This window comes from Schistocerca americana, chromosome 6 (assembly GCF_021461395.2).
Source record: "Schistocerca americana isolate TAMUIC-IGC-003095 chromosome 6, iqSchAmer2.1, whole genome shotgun sequence".
In the NCBI taxonomy this organism is placed as follows: Eukaryota; Metazoa; Arthropoda; class Insecta; order Orthoptera; family Acrididae; genus Schistocerca; species Schistocerca americana.
The window spans coordinates 185,778,266-185,804,803 of NC_060124.1; the positions used below are offsets into that span (position 1 = coordinate 185,778,266).

At 38.0% G+C, this 26,538-nt stretch overlaps 1 protein-coding gene across 1 annotated transcript in view; it reads right to left on the bottom strand.

Moving 5' to 3' along the window:
* Positions 1-2,362: 2,362 nt before the first annotated feature.
* The window catches only part of LOC124619486 (transforming growth factor beta regulator 1-like), a 79,555-nt gene continuing 55,379 nt past the window's right edge, over positions 2,363-26,538 (bottom strand). The window contains exon 7 of the mRNA XM_047145899.1: positions 2,363-3,596. Within this exon, the coding sequence (XP_047001855.1) occupies positions 3,432-3,596 (165 nt within the window). The 3' untranslated portion in view covers positions 2,363-3,431. The remainder of the gene's footprint in view (positions 3,597-26,538) is intronic.

Here is a 26,538-nt window from a genome sequence, read left to right on the forward strand (position 1 = left end):
TTAATATTGACTTTGCAAAGGACACCAAAGAAAAGAATGAATTACTGAATCTCTCGCAAACTTTTAACATGAAATCCACCACAGAAACAGCAACTCATATCACAAAGACTTCACGTACCACGATTGATCAGATATTTGTAAATGCAGAAATGAAGTATACAATAGAAACACTAAACACAGGCTTTGGGGATCACACAGCTCAAAAAGTCTCCTGAGTATGGAAACTGAGCTACAGCTTAAACACTGCCTAACAACCACCAGTAGAAACTACAGTAATGAAAAGATAAATAATTTTTTCCATTACTTGAGCAAAGAAAGCTGGGAAGAGATTTATAACTGCGAACACACAGATGGAAAATATAATAACTTTATTAACAATTTTTTCTACTATTTTGAACTTGTGCTTCCCTCCAACCCAGAGGAAAACATACAGAATGAAAACAAAAAATAAATGGATTACTCCTGGGATTCTAGTATCTTCAAACAAAACAAAAAGATTACTGCACAGATTGTCCAAACAACTTAAATCACCAGAATTTGATTCTTATAACAAAACCTATAAAAAGATATTCAAAAATGTTGTCAAAAAAGCAAAAATAATGGCAAATGACACATACATAAAAAATTCCACCAATAAGACGAAAGATTGTCAGGAAAGAAACTGCAGTAGAACAGATTAGACTTCCATAACATTAACTTCCTAATGGAGAACTCAACTGTGATAACTGAACCTACAAAAATTGCAAATAAATTTAATTCCTACTTTACAAAGATAGCTGCACATCTTATAAATCAAAATTTACAGTGTATTCCAATAAATCAATCCAGATATACTATAAATAACAAATCTATTTTTCTATACCCCACCAATGATAAGGAAATACTTAATATATCAAAGAACTGAAGCCCAAATTCTCTTTTAGTACTGACAATATCCCTGACTATATCTTGAAGGAATGTGCTCCTCTCATAGCCAGGCCACTTGTCAACACCTGTAACTGGTCTCTATCAGAAGGGGTGCTCCCAGAAAAATTGAAGATAGCAAAAGTAAAACCCCTGTTCAAGAAAGGGATAAAAACAGAAGTATCAAACTACAGGCCAATCTCACAGTTATCTGGTTTTTCCAAAATAATTGAAAAATCTATTATAAAAGACTAATCAGTATCATAGAAAAAAATAATTATTTCTCAAATACTCAACATGGATTCCGAAAATCTAAATCTACTGAGACAGCTATCTTTGCATTCCTAAATGAAGCCTTAAAAGCAATAGACAATAAAAAACATATCTCAGCCATATTTCTATAACTCTCTAAAGCATTCTATGTCATCAATCACAACATCTTGCTTCAGAAACTTGAATCTGTAGGTATTAGGGGCTCGGCCTATGAATGGATAAAATCATATCTCAAAAACAGAGAGCAATTAGTTGAGCTTACTATCCAAGAAGGGCACAAGATAAAGTCCTACTGCTCAGAAAAGCAGAGCATCAAGTATGGTGTACCACAAGGCTCCATTCTAGAACCAGTTCTGTTTCTACTCTTTGAAAATGACTTGGAACTGACCAGCCCATGCCATAATTACAAAAAATTTGCGGATGACACAAATGCGATAATAAAAGGAAGGACCAAAGAAGAATTACTACATGAGATTAAAAATTGTACCACCCACATTACAGACTGGTTTTCTGGAAACAAATTAGTAATAAACACAGAAAAACAGTTACATTGTATATACACACAGTGCAAAATAAATGTCCACAAGCACCAGACATAGAGTTGTTTACTAGAACCCTAAAAAATGTAAGCTCTACAAAATTTCTTGGGATATGGATCCAAGAAGATCTCAGATGGGTCCAACATACAAAATACATTACAAATAAATTAAATCCCATTTTCTATACTATCAAAATTCTTTCTGATTGCACATCAAAAGAGACACTAAAAGATGAATTCTTCGCCCAGGCAGAATCCTTACTGTGATATGGCATAATCTTTTGGGGAAATGCATCTGCTAGGAAAAGTTGTTTTATATGCCAAAAGAGAATTGTAAGAGCCATAGAAAATGCTGCATCAAGAAGCTCATGCAAGCCCTTATTCGAGAAGCTACATATCCTTCCACTACCATGTCTGTATATTTTACAAGTAATCATATTTGTAAGGAAAATCTTTGAAAAGAGTATCCACCTGTATAACACAAGGAGAAAACAGGACATACATGTTCAACATGCACACACAACACTAAAACAGAATGGACCACTGCAAACAGGAAACAGGCTATTCAATAAGCTACCTACAAACATTAAAACAATAAAAGACACTTCAAAATTTAAAACTGTTGTCCATAAATATTTATTGCAAAAATGTTATTATAGTATTGATGAATATCTCGAAACATAAAAATTTATTGCCAAGGTTAAATATAATGAATGGAAGCTGAACCTTCAGTTGTGATAATATTAAGCCTAAATCAATGTAAATATCCTTGTATGATTTAAAAACATGTATTGTCAATCACAATGACTTGTCCAATGTCATATTGTACACCTTGTACAACAAATGATCAAAAGGACCAATAAAAATGTAATGTAATGTAAAGTAATGTAATACTTCTTCACTAGATTTTCAATAGACACTCACAAAGTATCAGTTATTAGCTTCAACATTCTGTTGAGCCATAAAACCAATCAAATTTAATTGCTGATAAAAGAATAAATTAACAAGATGGTGGAGTGTATACATATCATTTAGTCATTAACCTTAAACATATATTTTCACAACCGGAAATTAACATCTATACATAATCCAATCATCCTCCGTGCACTTACTTTTTGCTTCTTTCTATTCATTTTGCGGAATACTCTTAGTCACTCCTTCCTGTATCCTCATCAAGTTTCCTCCTGTATTTCATCTCACCTGTTATCTTAGTATTCCAGCACAAACTTACTTTAAAACCTGGCTGTTCTGTCATTTCCACGAATCATGATCTCTGGTTCCTTACCAACAAAATCACAAACTCATCACTCTTTTCCATGCTGTATATATTAGGTTGGCAAGAGACAGCAGTTTTTGTATACATACAGGTAGTTCCCTGATGCTATTAAGAGTCATATGTATTTCACACAGATCATGTAAATGTTGGCTTGCACTTTCTTCCTTTGACATTTACAGCACCAAAACCCTTTTTTATTTCATTATATGCAATCACTTGCATAATGCTAATGGACAAGGCAGATATAAATTACACCATGCAATGCATGTTGCGATTAGGATTCAACTGCATCGCCTCCTGTCATAACTCTTGAGTACAGTCATGAACAATGCCGATGTATTGACTGTGTAATATACACAAAGTTAACTATTTAAATTAATATTTCTTGACATTTAATCTGAATATCAAATGTCCATTCTCTCTGTAAACATTTAGATTCCATCAAGACATCAATAAATCTCTAAGAGTAGCACTTGATTCCCGTAAAAGCTGCTCTGAGGGTTCAGTCTTTACAACAGTCTTGGAGAAGCCAATGCTTCGCTGAAGAGCATCAAAACTGAGAGATGCATCATTATCCTCAGGTGGTGGTTCAATTGCCCGATTAACCTGAAATATGATGAAGCAATCATTCATGTTTTGTTCATTAATATGACAAGCTAAACAAATATTTGTAGTTTTATACTAAACACATTTTACTTTACTGTCTAAAGTGTGAAGGTAACAAATCACTGAATAGCAGAGGCAGTAATCAATAACAAGACTGAGAATGTTGCTAGATTTTGGACAAATCCTTTGGCAGAGTGGCAGAGTGGACACACATACCAGTATGGTTATTTTGTTCATAATGACTGCAATGTAGTCAGCCAGAACACTGTAATCATAAAGAGGTGTGTGATGTTACACTAGGACTTTCCATTACTATATTTATTTTACCATTTATAAGATATTCTTTATTAGTACCACAAGTTCTGTCCTCCTCTCCAGAATATGTGTGCAGACCTTGAAAAGGTTTCTGAGTAAGGTGGCACAGTCAGTAACATCGGACTCACATTTTGGAGGAGTGGTTCTCAAATTTCTGTTCACATTTTAAGCAAATGTGGCACTGATCCTAGTACCCCATGTACACCATACACTGGTGGAGCCCCTCATTAGGCCAGATATAAAACAGTCAGAGATATGTGTCTAATCTGAAGGTTAACAAGCAGTACTTCACATATTGCCTGTTGGCTTTCCTCTTTGGATCTTTGATCAACTGTCTTTTTATGATTATTCTGATGCTTCGGCAGCACAAGTGGCTGGCATGTCAAAGATTCACCGTACGTTATTAGTGGTAGAGGCACACTAGAGTCAAGCTTGCTGCTGGAGGTTATATCTATTTCCTGTGCCAACATCTTAGTATGTTTCCCTGGACACTACCACTGTGATTCTCTCCTTGTTACCTGCGTGGTCATTAGCTGCAGTATGGGAATGTGGAATCCTTCTATCTTGAGTCTTTATACAGGATTTTAATTAATTTGTGGGTAACCGCAGGACTTACAACGAAGCAAAGATGGTGATATATAAATATTATCATTTTTTTTTCATTTTCTTAGTTGCAGACACTTTTTTATTGTTACATGTTAGCTTCATTTGTCTTTTGTTTCCAAATTTCCAGCTTGGTATTACAAGTATTTCTTCTTTTCAGGTGTTGTTTGTTTTGGAAAGTGTTAAAGTCAAAGCCTTCTTATGTTATCTTAGATGCCACATTATTAGTAAGTAAACAAACCCTTTTAGTATTGAGAACACGATCAGTAGTGGAAGCTTACTCTACAGTTCTTACTGGACTAGTGTTTTGTGTGTACTGAACACTCTTGCCCACCAGGAATCAAATTGTCTACTTCAGAGAGGGGTGCCACCAAACAAGTGTGCATTAGTAACCTCAGCTGGAGAGTGAATGTTGAATCCGACTTCCAAAAAATATTCTGAACGGCCCATGACGGACATGCATCAGATGTATGGATTTGGAAATTACAATATGTCTGAAGTCAGACATTTGTACGCTGAAAGATTTCATAGCAGACATTTACCAAACAATAAGACAAACTTCTAGTGTACTGGAGTAGCTTGGGTCAGCAACTTCTGTTAATCAGTAGAACGGGAAGCCAGTCCAAGTTGTAAATTTTTATTTTTTATTCATTCGATGACTAGTTTCGAGCCGAGACCCATTTTTAAATCATCATAACAAAGTCGAAAATAGCATTTCTAAAGATGTCAAAAACGTGCAATGAACACGTGCAGTGCTTTTTCATTGCACTGAAACAATAAGATGATTCGAGGAATACATGAACATCTTATGGAAAAGGCTCCTTTGAGAAAAGCTCATTTCATTATGAGAGACCAAATAGCGTTAGATCACCTGATTTTGATACTTCATCATATTGAGGACAATAATGTCAGTAGCACACAGAGAGAGAGAGAGAGAGAGAGAGAGAGAGAGAGAGAGAGAGAGAGGGGGGGGGGGGGGGGGGGAGAGATAGAGAGAGAGAGAGAGAGAGAGAGAGAGCAGAAACTGGAAATGTGAGTCATGTGACAGTGTGGAAAGTTTAACGAGAGCACTCGTTTATTTGTACAACTTTCAGAGAGTGCAGCATCTTATTGAAACAGATTTTCAATCCAGAAAAGCTTTTTGTACTTTATTACTGAGGATGTGTATTCTGGGCCAACATTTCCCATCTACCACATTATTCACTGATGAAGCAAATTTTATAATGAATGGAGTGCAGAATTTTCACTACTCTCATTTATGGGTGGATGAGAATCCTTTTGCAGTTTGGAAACAAACCATCAACAATGGTTTAGCATTAATTTATGGGCTGGCATAATTTGAGACAGTTTAATCAGACCTTTCATTTTCCATGAAACACTGACTGAAGCATCATATAATAAATTTGTAATGGAACATTTAAATGTTTTGCCGGAACATATTCCACTACACTTAATGTCAGAACATGTGGTTCACACGTAATAGGGCACCACCTCATGTTACTCTGCAAGCAAGAACAATTTTATATCAGTATTTCCCAAATCAATGGATAAGTCATGGAGCAGCGACATTTGGGGTTCTTGATATCCTGATCTCAATCCATTTGTATTTGTATTTTCGGAGGCTTTTAAAACACGTAGTGTACTCAAGACCTATTGCAAATGTTGAAATTCTTCATCAGACTTCAGTAGATACCTGGAATACAGGTGCAAGTAAGACGATGTATGATGTGACGTTTAGAAGCTTGGGTTGGAGTTAATGTTTGACATTTTGACCATTTAATTTAGTCATCAGAAGACAACATTTGAAAAGAAAAAATACCTACTGAACCAAGATGGAAATTTAAAAGAAAAAAAAGAGAAATGAAGCAAACATGTAACAAATAAGTGCTTGTAACTAAGAAAATTAATATATACAATGGAAAATCGAGGATGGAATGTAACAATATTATGAGAAGGAAAATTGCTACTCACCATTTAGCGGAAATGCTGAGTCGCAGATAGACACAATAAAAAGACTCACACAATTATAGTTTTTGATCATTATGGCCTTCGTCAACAATACACACACACACACACACACACACACACACACATACACACGACTGCAGTCTCAGGCAACTGAAACCACACTGCCAGTGTGTCTATTGTTAACGAAGGCCTTAAACGGCCGAAAGCTATAACTGTGAGAGTATTTTTGTTGTGCTTCTGTTCTGGCTTGATTGATATTGATGATTTGCAAATTTGTACAGGTATCTGTCTGTGTGTGTTGTTTTTTGATACATACAGTGGTCCAGGTACTCACCATTTCTCATAAACAGCAAATTTAGAAATGGTACCTATAGATTCTTTTCTAGCCCCACAGTACATTTAATGTTGGCATGAAGACTGTTCAGATGTCCTAGGAAGTTAGTGAGCTATTCCTGATAATGGCTCCACAAGACAAAGGTGTCACGATCCCACTGTAGGCTTATAAGGTTCCATGTCCTGTGCCTGTCTTTTGAAATACTTCATGAAGAATTTGGTAACCACTGGAAAAAACAGACTACCATGGTGATGCCTCGCAGCTGACCATAGAAATCGGCCATCGACATAAAGTAGCAGCCTCTTCTTTACAGCTCCAGTTGGTAGGAAACCTTAGCATTGAACGGTTGTGTTGTTATAGTGTTAAGTATGGAACCCTGCACAGATGGTCAGTCAATGCGATTTAAGCAACATGCAGTCATTGAATTATTCTTGACAGCAGAAGGTGTCACCCCAAAGGAGATTCATCAGAGAATGAAAGCAGTTTATGGTGATTGTGTTGATGTGAGTACTGTGCATCATTGGGTAAGTTTAAAGATGTTGAGGTGGGAACATCTGACCTGCGTCACAAACAAAGAGTTGGACGTCCTGTGACAGCAACCACCGAGTTTCACAAGAAAAATGTAGACAGATTGATTCAGGACGATTGTCATATCACTCAGAGAGAAACTGCAAGCACAATTGGCATTTCACAAGACTGTGTGGGTCACATTATTGCTTTCTTTGGCTATTGGAAGATCTGTACATGCTGACTCTTGAAATGAAAGCGCACGGACTAGAAATTTGCGAATTCAATGACTGCACTTTGCTTAAATCGCATTGATCGACCGTCTGTGGAGAGTTCCATACTTTACACTGTAACAACACAACCATTCAATGCTAAGGCTGCCCGCCAACTGGAGTTGTAGAAAAGAGGCTACGGAACAAGCCAGTACCTGCCGCCAACTGCTGAAGAGTTACGAAGGTAGAGGCATTACTTTTCAGTCAACCCTAGTATGTCTTGAGGGGAAAATGGAACTCCACAACGTAGTTGCCACTTCTGATTACTATCGAAAGTCCTGGCATGTCATGGGCTTAGCAGACGTATGACCAATTTTTAATGTTCATTGGCTATGTTGACATCTAGGGGATGACAACACACCTGGGTGAACTAGCACTATGACAGATCAAGTTCCTTGTGAAAAACTGCTAAGTGCAGCACACCATGTTACTGTTGAATACCAAGTATTTGTGGATAACAAATGAAAATTATACAAGTCCAGCTCTTGTACTCAAATTTTAAAGTCCTTCAGCTAACTAACTGACTACCAAAACTCTTATAAGTATCATATGTCTCCAGCACGAAATAATACAAGCCCACGGAACAGTTGCCCGGAAAATTTATAAGTTCTCAGTGCCGCTGCACAGAAAACAAGTCTTCTGAAAAATTTGCCACTCAAGGTAAAATAGATTTGACCACATAAAAGTCTCAACACGAACTGCCGTGTGCAAAGATGGCAGCTGTGCTATTATAAACTCGATCTGTCATTGCACATATTCTCAAATACATGTTTCTCCCAGAGCCAGCATGCATGTGACATATCAGTATGGGCCAGAATGTTACAAGTTTTCCAATGACATTCTTAGATTTCTGCTGGGTTCCATGGCTTTCGAAGTGTTTACAATTTAATCAGTGGGGTAGCTTACGTGCACTACTCGACTGTTAGCTGTTCTTAAACATAATGGAATTTGCACAATTATTAATAGCTAATGTAATCTCCTTTTCATACTGCTGCCACTTTTACCAATTTACAATTTATTTTATGTGAAATTATGTTTTTTAACTCTCAGAATGAACATTCTGACTTATAATTTAAACACACTGGTATGCAAAACTTAGGGCAAAAGTAACTCTGACATGGTGTGTCACTGCCACATAACATAGCTCAACGAAACTTGGACCATACATAAAAAGAAACGCTACAGCACAGTACAGAAAGCAACTGAAAGAAATACGCAGTAAGACAAACAGAAATGACACTGTGATTTATGTTTCTCCATAGGACTTTACAAAAGACAGGACACGGTTCTCAATAGCATGTGTGATCACCATGGATGGCAATGCATGCTCTGCAATATGGTCCCATGCTGGCCACAAGGCTGGCAAGGAGTTATTGTGGTAGGCCATTTCATTCCTCCATCAGCGTAAACGACAACTGCTGGGCGCTCACTGCTGCATGTGGACATGCTGCAATACTTCTCACAAATGCATCCCATAGGTGCTCGATGGGATGCGATTTCAAGGAATGGGTAGGGCAGTCCATTCATCAAATATCTTCTCATTCCAAGAGCTCCTGCAGCTACTCTGTTTAATGTGGCCATGCATTGTCATCCACAAAAACGAAGTCAGGGCCAAATGCACCCCTGAAAAGAAACATGTTGGGGAGGTGTACAGTGTCACAACAATGCTTGTGACGAAGCAAGCTGGGATATTTTTTACTTCCCATCTTGTTTTGCCATCTGCCTCCTTAAAATTCATTTCTTCATGCCTGTCTAATTACATACATAATTACATACATGAGTATTATCTGCATTTTCATAAAAGAGAAAGGCTGGCTCTCAGTTTTAAAGAATACAACACCAGATCTAATTTTGTGCTTAGTTTTATGTATGTAATTGATTTTCTAGTTTGTTTCGACTATTCCAAATTAGTATCTTTTGTTATAGGGTGAAATCAGTAATTGTTTTGTAACTTAAATTCTATTGTTGACTTATAAACAAATATAAATTCTATAATAACTAGAGCCTTTTGGGAGAACAACTAATAGTAATTTTAAAGGATCTATTTGGTTCTATTCAAAAACATGTTAGAAAAGCCAGCTCTTTAATAATTCCAAAGTAATTTCCAGTTTTGTCCAAAGTATTGTTTGTGTAACTATATTTGTTAATTTCATGATTTAAACAAATAATACAGCTTAACCCTTGTAGTAGTAGAAACTGTCAAAAAGACGGAATTTTTCTGTATATGCAGTTAATTGAATGAGTTAAATTTCAATTGTAATTTCTGTAAATTAAACATCGAACAATGTATAGTTTCAGTGAGGATATAGAAGGGCTTGATTTCTGGTCCCGAGACAGTCAGTCCACTGCCGAGTTTCAGACAAGAAACCTGTGTTGGTTAGAACAACAACAATGCATCAACTTAATTGTGAAATAAGTGTTATACCAATAGGCCGTGTGTTAAAGCAATGACAGTGTCTGTTCAATTTATTTGAAAGATTGAGAAATGTGTGGTTAGGTTTTTACTGCTTGTAGATGTTCAACAGTAGACTATTGTAGCAGTATATTGATGTTTGCCTGCAAACTATTAATGAGGCTTATTAAAAGTTAAACAATAGTGCACTGGTCATATAACTGTGTGTTATTGGGGGGTTATGAACAGTGAAAGTAAAGAACTGTGAAACGCAAATGTGCACCTGTCAGCTACATCATTTAAAGTAGTCAGTGTTTAACTTCCACCTCCTATTTTTCACCCAGCATCAAAATGCAGTATGTCAACTCCAAGGACCAGCAACGAAGAAATAAAGCAGGTTAACATCACATGCTGACCAATGAGTACATGTATTCAAAAATTTGGAGTTCAGTACACCCATGCAACACACACAACAACAGCGGGACTACAAAAATGATCATATTAAAAACTGTTATAGGGTGCACTGTGTGTTCCCAACTCTTGCCATGTGGAGTATGTCTAGAATCACTACTCCTACTGAATCTTCTCGCCCACACCTCACTGGTCCAGTCTCTATGCCCTGGGCACCATCAAAAACAGTGTGGGTGTCAATGGAACACAACATACTGGTTGTGGTCACCACTCCCCACCCCACCCCAGCTGTCATGCCACTGTGGAGTGTGAGATTTCGTGCCTCATAGTCCTGTTAAATATGGTTGCAATTGCAGACATTGTTTAATGTGATCTCTTCTTGCCTCACTCCTATATGTGTGTACCAGTCATTTCCGCATACGGCAGATGACACAAAGGGGCCAAGTGTTTTATCAGTTTAAGATTGGTGAGCATGGAGGAGCACTGCTGACAGTTTAATGGTGTACCATCTTTGTGGGTATTTTGGTAACCCATACAGCTGAGGTGGTAGGGCTTCTGTATGTCACTTGTTCCTCTGCACATCTGTCAAAAAGAGAACACACCTTGACTAACCATTTTATATTCCATGTGGTCCAATGTGTCAGAGAGGCAATTAATTTATGGCATATTGTCAGATCTAGTATGTACATATCTGAACAGTCTCCAAGCCAATGTTAAATGTAGTTTGGAGCTAGACAAGGACCAACAGTTACCATTCTAGATATGCTATTTACAAGGAATGATGAGAATCTTGGCCACAGCACATATTAAAAACCAACACATACGGATCAATAACTACACAGACTTTTGAATCATTGCTCAAGTAAGAATAGAGGTACAGTTAAAATGCCTGCAATGTGCATACGATGAATACATCTTCAACACAAGATGAAAGGAGACATCAGATCCAGAGATGTCGGGTACAGCTTTTTTGCCACATGGTGAGGGATAGAATCAGCTCTATATTGTGCAAACATGGGACATAGCCTATAACAAACTGATCAAAATGACCAGAGAATGTCTCAGATCAGCAAAGGGCAAAAGCAATCCACTTGAAATTTCAGGTTATGCTGCATAGTGGGCGTATGTCAGGAAGTCTATGTTGTAATGACCACATGATCCGTCAATACCAGGGTCACTGAACAATGATGGCATTACAGGCTGGGACATATAGCAAAATCGCTACAGTGGCGCAAGTGCTGTGAGACCAACTGACTGATAAATCGGCCTTGCCGACATGCAGGTTCTCACTGTTGCGAAGAACTACTGAGCCTGTTCATCCAGAGAAGCCACTGAAATTTGTAAGTGTGATAACTGTTTCAACAAGAAAGAGGAATGCCTCAAGATATTTGATCCTGGATTCCCATGTTGCAGCAAATTACCACATAGGTAATAAGGGGAGAAACAAAGTGTTAATGGCCAGGGAAAGGCCCTCAGACATTGGCGTGTCAGACATACAAAACCTCCAGCTGCAGGCTCAGCTTGAGCCCACCACCAGCAATGGAGGGTGTATCTTTGACAATGCTAGCCACCTGTGCTCCACGGTGGCAAAATCTCAGAAAAATCATTCAACAACTGTCAACCAAAGATCCCGAGCCAAAGCCAACAGGCAATACCTCGACAGGTGACTATGAAAGCCTCAACAATTTTGTACGAAAGCCTCAACAATTCTGTACTATGCATCTTTCTTTTTGGGTGGGTGGGTGGGTGGGTGGGAGATTTTAAGTTTGCACAGATGCTTTGACCAACTACAGAAGAAGAAAGTCAATTTTCTGTCCTGTCTCACTGGATGTGGGAGGACATTACATTATGCCACAACGGGTCATGAGCAGCAGACTTTGCTTACAGCTATATCAGCTATTTTGTGTCCTAATTTCCCACATACTTTGCTACCAAGTGGAATATTACCTCATGCTGTATGTGAAGGTAGTAGATCTGAAGTAGTTTCTCTGCTTTACATACACATTCAACAGATCTGGATTGCTCTCAAGGTGTCAGAATAGATTAGTGTCTCTTAGAGTCCAGTGTCCACAGGACTGTGTGTGCCTGTGTAATATGCAGTGAATGTTTTCTACAAGCAGATTTTAAGGAGACAATTGGGGCAAATCATGCAAACACCAAGGCTGTCCCCATAATTAAACAGATAAGTATAACTTAACATATGACACTGTTTTTATGTGTTTACCTGCTCTGTAAATTAAATCTGGGATATCCTCTCATACACTGGTTAACTGTGGACCACAGGAAAGTTCATGTGCCTGCCACACCATGTGGAGATACCACCAAACAGCTATCAGCAACTCATCAGCTTCAGCACAGAGGCTGTATCTAGGACTGTATATACAGGCATCTGAAGAAGTAAAGCTGTCCTCAAACAAGTGGCTGGTTTGAACACTATAACGGCTTACTAGGCTTGGTCCTTTGGGAGATGGTATGCCACTGACCTCTTCCAACCTGTGAACTCATTTACTCATCCACAACAGGAGGACCTACAGTACAATGTGGACTTTGAACAATGGCACAACATGGTATTTTTGATATAGCTTACCCAATTCATTTCCCAAGACACCAACATCAGGCATACAGGCCTTGTCGATCCGTACACCTAGTACCCATAATCAAGACATGTGCTGCCTGATTATGAATGTTTGTAACTGAAGTACTGCAAGATATTATATGCTCTCAAGGCACTTGCCTTCAAATCCACTGGATGTGCTCCCCAAGTGAGTTTGTTGTCAAATATGATGTCCACAAACCACAAAAAAACATTCACATTCATAACAGTTTTATTTATTTTTATTTACACGTCAAGTTCTGTAGGACCAAATTGAGGAGCACATCTCCAAGGTCATGCAACATGTCAATACATGATATTACAACTTAAGGGTAATAACAGACAAAAATAAAATGTTTATGAATCTGAAAAAAGTCAAGCCTTAAGTTTAAGTAAATGCAATCAACAATACAACAAGAATCAACATAATTTTTCAAGAAATTCCTCGGCGGAATAGAAGGAGTGATCCATGAGTAAACTCTTCAGTTTTGATTTGAAAGTGTGTGGATTACTGCTAAGATTTTTGAATTCTATTGGTCTTCTTCTTCTTATACTGGCCACACAAACTGCAGCCGGTCCTTGGCCTCACTCACTTTTCTGTCATCTGCATCTTCATCTCCCAGACCCAGTATCTGCACGTCTCCCATGGTATTGTCCTTCCATCTCATTCTTGGCCCTCCCAGTGGTCTCTTTCCTCCAGCTTCTCCATCCATTACAGCCTTTATTACTGTGTTCTCCCCTCTCCTCCTCATATGTCCGTACCACCTTAGTCTTTACACACGCTACAAGGTCAGGCAGTGTGTATAATTGTCTGAGTTCTCCGTTTTTCCTTATTCTCCACTGTTCATTTTCTTTCACTGGTCCATATATTTTTCTCAGTACCTTATTTTCAAAATTGATGAGTTTTTTCTCTGTTTTCTTTGTCAGGGTCCATGTCTCACTTGCATATCACACTACTGGCTTGATTATGGCCTGATATATTCTTATTTTTGCCTGCCTAGATGGTACCTTCGATCTTATGATGTTGTGCATAGCTCCTAGACATCTTCCTCCAGCTTGAATTCTTGTTACTATCTCTTGTTCTATAAGATTTTGTTGGTTGATGTTGACACCGAGGGACGTGAATGAGTCTGTCTTCTGTATTGTTATATTTCCAATTTTTAGATGGTTTGGTCCTAAATGAGCTATTCTTTCTACTACCATGAACTTTGTTTTACTTTCATTTATCGTTATATCTACTTTCTTAGCTTCTTACATTAGCATAGTCCCCATTTTCTACAGTTCTTCCATGTTCTTTCCTATCAGCACAATATCATCCACAAAAGCCAGGACATTTATCTTTTTTACTATGGTGACTCCCACACTTTCACATGTTACTGTCCTCAGGTTCTTGTTGAGGGGACAAATTTAACAGGTGGATCAGGTGATAGAGAATGTAGGTTCACTTCGTAAAGACTTCACAAAGGAAGATACCATGGTAATAGTGGGTGAGGTGGGCAACAGTACAGGTAGGAACCCTAATTATTCAATTGAGAGTGACCTGGTAAAGATAGCTTCAGCAACGAGACATACTGGTGTTGGGCTTGTGTCTGTTCTGAGGCACCATGACCGGCCTCACTGAAACTCTTCTGTTAGGAGAGTTAATTTAGAGGTGGAATGCCAGCTTGGATCAGATATGGGATCTCATATTAGCGAGGTTGCTGTTGACTCTATCAGCAGGTGGGAGTATGCTAGGCACGGCCTTCACCTCAACAGGAAGGGGAAGGGAAAGCTGTCTGGACTAATAGCAAATAACTTCAGGCGGGGCATTGTCACAAGCGGTAAAGTACCAGTGACGGAGGGCAGAAACAAAAGATGTTCTGAGACAGGCTGAAAATGACATTCACGTTGATAAAACAGGCAGCTAGAAAGCAAATTCTAATGTACACAATTCATGCAGACAGCCTCTGATTGAAACCAGAGATACTCAAAAACTGGCAGGAAAATTAGGTTCATCCAGTTGTAATTCAGCCACAAAGTCAGTAATCGTTATTGCATTAGAATATCCCAGTACTAAGGGATAAGTTTAATGAGTTGCTTATTTGTGTTGAAGAATTAGAATTGAGCAAACCTGTTGATATAATCTGCCTCTCTGAACATCATATGACCACTGGTATAGATATGTCAAATGTTACAGAATTCAAGCTAGATTCTTACTTCTGTAGCACTTAGAAGCTTGTGCACAGAAGTAGTATTTCACAATACATCCTTTACAATAGTAGGTATAGACAGATCACCTTCAGAAAATTTTAACCTCTGCATAAAAAATCTGGAAGCTCTGCTGTCCCATCTCATGGTAAAAAACAAGGAAATAGTGGTTGCTGGTGATTTTAATGTGGGTTTAATGAAAAGTTCTGTCAGTGAACAATTATTGCAGTCAGTAACACTATCATTCAATTTAGTTCCTACTGTGAACTTTGCTACTAGGATATGGAAATGCTCTGAGCCTGCTATTGATAATATCTTTGTAGACAAATCTAGGGAAAAAAGTAATATCACAAAACCAATATTAAAGGGGTTATCTGGTCATGACAAGCAGCATCTTGTGTTAAATGTTGAAACTCGTCAGGATAAAAAATTTATTAAATTGAGTACAGGAGGGTAATAAATCAAAAACTGAGACATTCAGGAAATTGCTTAAAGACATGAACTGGATAAATGTTTACAATATTTCTGACTCAAATGGAAAATACAAAGTGTTCATTAACAGAGTTACCTCCACTTTTGAAAACTGTTTTCCCCTAAAGATAATTCAAATCACACAGAAGTCAAAAAATAAACTGTTAATTACACAAGGAATAAAGATATCATGTGGGACAAAAAGCAGACTGTATCTACTGCCTAGGAAAAACTCTGGTGTTAGAATTGTACTGTATTACAAAGAATACAACAAAATATTGAACCAAGTAATACAGAAATTGAAGCACCTTTATTATGAGAAAAAGATAATCACATCAGGTAACAAAATAAAAACTGTATGGGATATAGTGCAGACAGAGACAGGTGGGGCCAAAAAGGAGGAGGAACAGATAGCTCTAAAAATAAATGAGACTTTGGTAACAAGTACATATAGTGTTGCAAACCTCTTAAACAAGTACTTCATTTCTGTTACTGACAGCTTGGGGTTATCAGGTTCGGTGAACAGTGCAATGGTATCTGAGACCAGTCTTTAAAAATAACTTCAGTAAAATAGAAATGACACTCAAGTCTCCCAAAGAAGTAACATATGTCATAAAATCTAAGTTAATCAAAGAGTGCTCATGCGAACTGAGTTCTATCTTAAGTTATTTGTATAATCAATCTCTTAGCAGTGGAACAATTTCCAAACTGGCTAAAATATGCTGAAGTTAAGCCTCTTTACAAGAAGGGGGATAAAGAGATACCATCAAACTATCAATCAATTTCACTTTTGCCAGCTTTCTCAAAAATATTTGAAAAGGTTGTGTTCAATTGACTCCTTAAGCATCTGACTTCAAATAATTTATTGGCCATGTCACAGTTTGGATTTCTTAAGGGTTCTGATATAGAGAAAGCTGTTTACATTTACAGTGGGAATGTACTTAATTCATCAGATAATAAATTAGAGGCTACTGGCATTTTCTGTGACCTGTAAAAAGCCTTTGACTGTGTGAACCACAGCATTCTCTTAGTAAATTAGAATATTATGGTGTCACTGGCAATGCTGCAAAATGGTTTGAGTCTTATCTATCCAACACAAAACAAAGGGTGTTGCTGCGAAATACCTGTACAGTAAGCAGTCAGTCTTCATCTGACAGGGAATTAATTACATGTGGTGTTCAAGATTCCATCTTGGGTCCATTGCTTTTTCTTGTGTACATTAATGACTTCTCACCTGTTACATTGCCAGACACTAAGTTTGTTTTGTTTGCAGATGGTACAAACATTGCAATAAGTAGCAAGTCAAGTACAGATTTAGAAATAGCTGCTAATCAAATTTTCACTGAGATTAATAAGTGGTTTAAAGCTGATTCACTGTCATTAAACTATGAGAAGACCCATTATATGCAGTTCAGAACATGTAAGAGATTTCCTTCCAGCGTGTGTATAACATATGAAGACATGCAGATTGAAGAGGCTGACAGTGTTAAATTTTTGGGATTACAACTCAATAATAAATTCAGTTGGGAAGGGCATACCACAGAATTGCTTAAGCACCTAAACAAGTCTGCATTTGCCATGAGAATGATGTCAGAAGTGGGAGATATAAATATAAAAAAACATGAATACTTTGCTTACTTTCATTCTATTATGTCATATGGGATCATATTCTGGGGCAACTCATCAAACAGAGCAAACATTTTTAGGGTGCAAAAGCTTGTGATAAGAATCATTTGCGATGTAAATTCAAGAAAATCATGTAGAAACCTGTTCAAGGAACTTTGTATTCTAACCACCAATGTGCAGTATATTTATTCCTTAATGAAATTTGTTGCAAGTAAAACATCTCTATTTCCAACCAATAGCTCAATATATAGTATCAACTTATATATATAGTAGTAACTTGGTTTAAGGTAAAGCACGGTTTAAACAGAGTTTTTTTGATAGGCACCTCCTTCTACTCCATAGATGAATATCTTAACAGAGACTGTTAAGCCAGCTTAAGTAAAAATATCTGTTAGATTTCATTTTTGACAGCACTTGGTCCCAACATGCAAAAGGTATTTTGTGTATGATAAATTTATTAATAGTGCATAACAGTGTTTCATTCTGACAGAAAGTTAATTCTGTAAATATTATCTGTTCCATTTTCCTGCTTTGTATTCACCTATTATGACAATCTCCTGACAAATGATTAGGGTAGTAAGAATTATATTCAAATATTTTATGTTTTTATGTTATACTTCCGGACATGTTCCACACCCATGAGGATCATCTCATTTTTTGGGTCTAAGGAATGAAAACTGAATCTAATATAATCTAACAGGGTTGGTTATATATGATCTCCCTGTCTCACTTCTGTTTTTACTTCAAATGCTTTTGAGAACTCCCCCTGTACTTTCACTCAACACTTTGATTCCATCACAAGCATTTTAGTTATCTTTATCAGCTTGTCAGGTAACCCATACTCTGGCATTATCCTCCATATTTCTTCCCTTACTATGCTGTCATATGCTTTGTTGAAATCCATAAACAGGCAAAAGGTATCATGAGTGTGCTCCCAGTTCTTATCTAATATTTGTCTTAGTGTGAATATTTGGTCAATTGTTGACTTACCTTTTCTGAAACCTGCTTGTGTTGTGTCTAACATCTTCTCGATGAGTGGGTTGAGCCTGTTCAGTATAATTCTTGATATTACTTTATAGCATGTGCATAGGAGAGATATCCCTCTGTAGTTCTGTGCCAGCATTTTGTCTCCTTTCTTGTATATGGGACATACAGCAGCAGTTTTCCATTCCTCCAGCACTATTTCTGTTCTCCATACCTCTTTTGACAGTTTGGTTAACCATTCATGTATCTTCTCTCCCCTTCTTTGATGAGCTCTGCTGATATCATGTCTATTCCAGGAGCCTTTCCATTTTATTTTATTTATTTATTTATTTATTTATTTTTTTTTTTTTTTTTGTCTTCTTATTGCCTCCTTCACCGCCATCAGAGTTGATTCTTCAACTAATGGTTGTACGTTTTGATTGTATTCTGCCTTGTTTTCATTGTTGTAGGTGTCTACTGGGTTGTTCAGCAGTTCTTTGAAGTACTTCCTCCAGTTTTCTAAATTTCCTTCATTCATAGTGATCAATTTTCCATTCTTGTCCTTCATTATCACAGCCTCAGCTCTGTACTCTTTTCTATAGCCATTCATTGTCCTGTAAAACTTTTTACTTTTGTTCTGGTTATAGTCCTCCTTTGTCTGTTTATATATGAATGCTCTTTCCTCTCGTCTTGTTATACTCTTCATTTCTCTCACAGCTTTCCTGTATGTTGTTTGGTTTTCATGGCTGTCGTTGTTGTTGTTGTTGTTGTTGTTGTTCATCACTGCTTGTCTGGCTTTCTTCCTGTCCTGTACTGCTTTTCTACATGTTTCATTGAACCATGATTTGCACTTTATATTGCTATTATTACTATCATCTCCAAGTAGTTAATGCGCTGTCTCCCTCATAACTGTTGTCATCTTCTTCCATTTTGTGTTGATATCTTCACCTTATTTTCTATTGTTGTCATTCTCTAATTCAGCGAATCTATTTTTTAGCTTAATCTTAAACTGTTTATTCACCTCCACAACTCTTTTAGCCTACTCACATCTACTCTTTGGGTTCTTTAACCACTGTTGCTCTTACTTGGTGGTTTTGGTAATGACTGTTTCATCTTTATTAGCACAAGAGAATGGTCTGATCATATCTCAGCCCCTCTCATTGTCCTAATATCTGTTATTGCTTTTTTATGTTTTTTCTCCATCAAAACATGGTCAATTGGTTACCATTGCTGTTCTTGTCCTATTTTGGCATTTAAGTCTCCCAGAACAATTTTGATGTTGTACTGTTGTCACTGGAGTACATCTGGTCTAAAGTGTCATAGGACTCATCTTTTATGTCTTCCTCCTTGTCCTCAGTTGGGGTATGGACACTTACTAATGAGATATTTCTATTCTTGCCTTTGATTCTGGAAGAAAACTAGCCTTCCAGCTGGTCCCAAGCCTGGATAAAGTGGGAGGGTTAATCGTTGGGCTAACCATCCAATATTGTAAAAAACTGACGAATTCCTATACACTCACACTCAGCCTCGGATTGGAATGGATCTAATGGAAAATGACCCAAGCTTATGAATAAAGGACTACGAATAAGTACCTGGAATGTATATACACTGTACACTGCAGGAGAGACAAAGATACTTGATGAAGAACTAAAAAAATACAAGATGGATATTATAGCCCTGCAGGAGATAAGATGGCCTGGACAAGGTATGCACAGAGCAAAAAGCTACATGATCATATACAGCGAAAACAAGCATGGTCACCACTTATTTGGGACAGGATTTACGGTTCATAATAAAATAATGGCCAATGTGATGACACTAGAAAATGTCAATGAAAGAATTCTAGTGGTAGGTAGTTGAAAATGGATGCAGCAGTATACTGCACGCCTCTCTGCACTAGAAAGAATTCTAGTGGTAGGTAGTTGAAAATGGATGCAGCAGTATACTGCACGCCTCTCTGCACAAGAGTTAAGAAAGTCTGATCCAAATGCAGGTTTGATTTCCGCCGAGTACTAACTGAGTGAAAGCTGCTGATTTTTGGTAATAAGCTAATATTGTTAATAAGAAATGACAGTAAGGAATACATACATTGAGAGGCCAATGTCAAAATACCCAGACTCGTGAACAGTGGCCGACAAGAGGTTTGTGAACTTACACCACTTACTGCCTGAAACGCCCATTTCCGAGTCAAAAATATCCTTTTAGAATGGGAAGAGTTACCCCAAAATATAATACCATACAACATAAGTGAATGAAAACAAGCAAAGTAGACTAATTTTTGTGTCGAACAATCACTCACTTCAGATACCGATCAAATAGTAAAAATGGCAGCATTAAGCCTTTGAATAAGATCCTGAATGTGGGTTTTCCATGACAGTTTACTATCTATCTGAACACCTAGAAATTTGAACTGTTTAGTTTCACTAATCATATGCCCACTCTGTGAAATTAAAATGTCAGTTTTTGTTGAATTGTGTGTTAGAAACTGTAAAAACTGATTCTTACTGTGATTTAGTGTTAGTTTATTCTCTACAAGCCATGAAGTTATGTCATGAACTGAACTATTTGAAACCGAGCCAACATTGCACACAACACCCTTTACTACCAAGCTAGTGTCATCAGCACACAGAAATATTTTAGAGTTGTCGTAATACTAGAGGGCACTTCATTTATATAAATAAGGAACAGGAATGTCCCAAACACTGATCCCTGGGGCACCCCAAACTTGACTGTGTCTCACACAGACCCCACATTACAGCCATACTCAACACTGTGAATAGTGGCTGTCTGTTGCTAAAGTAAGAGGTGAACCAATTGTGAGCTACTACCCATATTCCATAATGGTCCAACTTCTGGAGCAATATTTTGTGATAAACACAATCAAATGTCTTAGTTAAATCAAAAAATACGCCTAGCATTCGAAACCTTTTGTTTAACCCATCCTGTACCTCACAGAGAATAGAGAATATAGTATTTTCAGTTGTTAAAAGACTTCTAAAGCCGAACTGTACATTTAATAGGAAATCGTTTGATGTAAAATGATCAATTATCCATACATACACAGCCTTTTCTATAACTTTAGCAGACGCTGATGGCGTAGAAATAGATCTCAAATTGTTTACATTATCCCTTTCTCCCTTTTTATAAAGTGGCTTTACTACTACTACTTCACAATAATGTAGTTGGTTTTTAAACAGGTCTACAAATAGTGAACATGAAGTGGCCTCCTTAGGACAACATTCTCCTATTCAAATCTGACTGAAAGAACTTCCTTTACTTAGTATCTGAAGATTCTGAAAAACTGATGCAGCAAAAAGGACTATGAAAATACAGGGAAACATCCCTACAAGCTCTCTGCTGGAGCTGTCCACAAATATTACATTTCTAAGTGGTACTGTTGGCTATATAAAGTTAGAAAAAGTCACTTACCAGATGTCGGTTGTGTGGGAAAGCCTGTTGTATAAACATCTCCAGTAGGATTGGGCTATCTATGATGGAATGATGCTCTCGCACCTATCCTACAGGACTAGTGATTATCACATGGGGAGGTTCAGTCATTCTGGTTTCATGAGGGACGTTAGTATTGCAACTGACTACAATTCTTGAAAATCTACAACATCCCAGACTTAGTCGAACAAGGTGATGTAATTTTGTAGATGACCTTGAAAGATGCTGCATTATGGGGCAATGCACTTTATAAGTAACTGAAGCCCCACGTATTGTCTACCACGCAAACACAATATTGGCTGCAAACAGCAACAGGAGGCAGGACTGCAGGCATCCTGTGGCAAGCACAGCATGAGGCTACAGAGCGCAGCTAAACTGCTCAAAATGGTTCAAATGGCTCTGAGCACTATGGGACTCAACTGCTGAGGTCATTAGTCCCCTAGAACTTAGAACTAGTTAAACCTAACTAACCTAAGGACATCACACACATCCATGCCCGAGGCAGGATTCGAACCTGCGACCGTAGCAATCTTGCAGTTCCAGACTGCAGCGCCAGAACCGCGCGGCCACTTCGGCCGGCTAAACTGCTCAGTTGACGAGTAACACACAATAGCGGTACAGTGCTAGTGGTGTTGATACAAAGCACAATGGCAAAAATAAACAAAACAAACACTGAATAATATTTACAACAATTGCTGCAGTCGATATTTCATCATAAAGGAACTGAAGAAATTTCACAGAGTGAGAGGGAAGTGGTGGATGAAATATTAGCGTTCCTACAAGATGAGTCGATGGAATGCATGTGTTGTATACACTCGACAGTGCAGACAATGTACATGAGGAATTTGATGATGACAATACGTGCTTCACAAGTGAAAGTAATATTGAAAAAGGCATCGAGCCATGTAGTTTATCATCCTTGCTGGACAGGGAGCCATGAACCCCTTCTCGAGTAAAACATAGTAAAGGACAATGATTGTCCAAGGAGAGGGAACTAAACATAATTACATAGATAGAAGATCATCTGCATGTAGGTTATTAAAAAAAGTATGAACACATTTCAAATAAGTATGCAGTAATATGACCATGTAGAGCACAAGAAAAAGTATGGATATTCAATGGAGGATAAAGCGCACTTGTTACAAAACCTAGTGTTTACATATTTCGAGATGCTCGATACAATTTACAGGATGTGCGTGACAGTGACCTACTATGTTATGCACATCAAACTGTGTGCAACACAGATTACAGTGGCTTTGAGGAAAGCAGAGGATGGTTGCATAACATAAAACGGTGCTACGGAATTGGAAGGCAAACGATAACGAAATTTCAAATAAAGAGTCAACTTGATGATTCACAATAAACTGCTGAATCCGCCAAAATTCGTAGATGAGATAAACAAATTTATCTCATCATTCACCAAGCAACTTTTTTTCAACTCCAACCAATTGGGATTTGTAAAGGAAAAGCATATGAAAAGAACCCTGGAAATTATAGGTACCGAAAAAATTGTATTGAGATAAACTATCATCAATGCCTCAACATATTCATTTACAATTATGCCAACTGTAAATATGAATGGCAAACTGACTGGAAAGTTATTTATTGTGCTCCAAGAAGTTGCAGGTGCTCTGCTCCCTATGATTCTTTCTCGTACACGTGATCTTGCAAGAGCAGCAGGAATATTTACGTCACAACAAGCAAGAGTGGGAAAATGGGGTAAGAGAACTACAACTATGGTATGAGCACTGCTTTTGGCCAATAGCTGGTCAAAACAACTTATTTTTGCTCAGTTCCTGGTCTTCATATAACAATCATACTCCTTTACAAATTATCCCTCCAGTAAAGTGTGTGACATCCCAATTTGTACCACCTGGAACTACTGGACAAATTCAGCCTCTGGATGTTTTTGTTTTTCCGTGCCTATAAAACATATTATCATACTCTCTGCAGCTGTGACTTGAGGGCTAGGCAGTTTCACAATGAGCTCTGCAACAGACTGTTTTGCATTTGGCTGCACGCAATCACATTTCAACAGTTCTCATCACCAATATGATTCTATATGCATTTTTTAACAGTGGATACCTAACAGAATGTCTTACACAGTTTTAGCTCCCAAGGCATTCGCCTTCAATCATGATGATGTGAAGTTTTGTAATCATGATGGCACACCACTTTTCATTCACTGTTCATAGTGCGAGTTAACAGTTTGTTTTGAACATTTCTTGAATGACAACAATGTCTGTCATCCCACAGAAGATTCCCCTGGACAGTCATTTTCTGTCACACTCCTGATGCACTTTGTGAGTCATTAGCAGCTAATACTTTTCCTGTTATAACTGTTAACACAACACTTTGAAATGAGCATTGCTAAAGACAGAACTCAAGGGGTTCCTTGTGAGATGAGACAGCAGTTAAGTCTTCCTCCTCTCTCTCATACATATTGCAAGTGTCCCTCTCACCAACAAATTGTGGAAGCAGAAGTCTGGATCCTGGCTGGTAGCAGTGGTCACTAATCCTGACATAGCACTTGGAATGTGACTCAAGCTGATCAGGAGAAATCCCTTATTGATGACACCACCATCTGTTCACCTCCAACCTACTCAGAAATCCAAATAGTCTTCCATTCTGTAGTCAACTTTGCAAAAAATTCATAGCGTCCAGAAACCGACACTACAAATATCTCTTTGACAGTTTTTTGATATTTCACCTTTGGTACTGTTGCCTTCAATACAAAGACTGATTTGATGCAGCTCTCCGTGCAATTGTATCACATTCTACAATTTTTATCTGCTACCACTTACTTTCAAGACCAAATCAACTATTCATTGATGCCTCTGGGTGTGTTCTATAACCTATCCCTTCTTTTAGTCAAGTTGTGCCATTGATTCAATTCTATGCCTCTTCATTAGTGAGGGTGAAGGGATACAGCTGTTGCTGCTGCTGTTGTCTTTAGTCTGAAGACAAATGAATGAAATAGCTGCACTCACGTGTCTCCCTGTTTGAGTTAAGTACAGCTCATGACGTGTTTTAAGTACTGCTCATGATGTGTTCCTCCCCCCTGGCCCCCTCTGCCAAATGCACAATGCAGTAGCACGAGCAGCATCACTGTCAAGCAGTGCGCGCGGAGGTGCAAATGCAGAAGCGAATGTCTATGCATTGTGCTATTGAAATAGTGATACATTGTACAACTTGTACATTAGGCAAACATTTATTAGTTTTTAATGTGATTTGTGTTCACTGTTGTACAAAAAAGAAGTTTCATCCCCTTCTTCACCCTATTAACAATCATTTTTGAAAAAATAGCCTGCATTTTTCCTCAGAGTGTAAGTGGTAGGAGGAGAGGACAGGTTTGCTGAACAATAACAGGGGTGGAAACCTCGGAATAGGGATATTGGTATGGGAATGTCATAGGATTTGACAAGGATGTTACAAAGCTTAGGATGGTAGTGGAAGTTGACAGTAGGTGTTGTTGTTGTTGTTGTTGTTGTTGTGGTCTTGAGTCCTGAGACTGGTTTGATGCAGCTCTCCATGCTACTCTATCCTGTGCAAGCTTCATCATCTCCCAGTGCTTACTGCAACCTACATCCTTCTGAATCTGCTTAGCATATTCATCTCTTGGTCTCCCTCTACGGTTTTTACCCTCCACGCTGCCCTCCAATCCTAAATTTGTGATCCCTTGATGCCTCAGAACATGCCCTACCAACCGGTCCCTTCTTCTTGTCAAGTTGTCCCACAAACTCCTCTTCTCCACAATCCTATTCAATACCTCCTCATTAGTTATGTGATCTACCCATCTAATCTTCAGCATTCTTCTGGAGCACCACATTTCGAAAGCTTCTATTCTCTTCTTGTCCAAACTATTTATTGTCCATGTTTCACTTCCATACATGGCTACACTCCATACAAATACTTTCAGAAACGACTTCCAGACACTTAAATCTATACTCAATGTTAACAAATTCCTCTTCTTCAGAAATTCTTTCCTTGCCATTGCCAGTCTACATTTTATATCCTCTCTACTTCGACTATCATCAGTTATTTTGCTCCCCAAATAGTGAAACTCCTTTACTACTTTAAGTGTCTCATTTCTTAATCTAATTATCTCAGCATCACCCGACTTAATTCGACTACATTCCATGATCCTTGTCTTGCTTTTGTTGATGTTCATCTTATATCCTCCTTTCAAGACACTGTCCATTCCATTCAACTGTTCTTCCAAGTCTTTTGCTGTCTCTGACAGAATTACAATGTCATGGGCGAACCTCAAAGTTTTTATTTCTTCTCCATGGATTTTAATACCTACTCCGAACTTTTCTTTTGTTTCCTTTACTGCTTGCTCAATATACAGATTGAATAACGTCAGCGAGAGGCTACAACCCTGTCTCACTCCCTTCCCAATCGCTGCTTCCCTTTCATGCCCCTCGACTATTATAACTGCCATCTGGTTTCTGTACAAATTGTAAATAGCCTTTCGCTCCCTGTATTTTACCCCTGCCACCTTTAGAATTTGAAAGAGAGTATTCCAGCCAACATTGTCAAAAGCTTTCTCTAAGTTTACAAATGCTAGGAATGTAGGTTTGCCTTTCCTTAATCTTTCTTCTAAGATAAGGCGTAAGGTCAGTATTGCCTCACGTGTTCCAACATTTCTACGGAATCCAAACTGATCTCCCCCGAGGTCGACTTCTACCAGTTTTTCCATTCGTCCATAAAGAATTCGCATTAGTATTTTGCAGCTGTGACTTATTAAACTGATAGTTTGGTAATTTTCACATCTGTCAACACCTGCTTTGGTGGGATGATATTATTTAAGGGTTTCAACTGAGACATTTGAGAATGTCATATCCTTACCA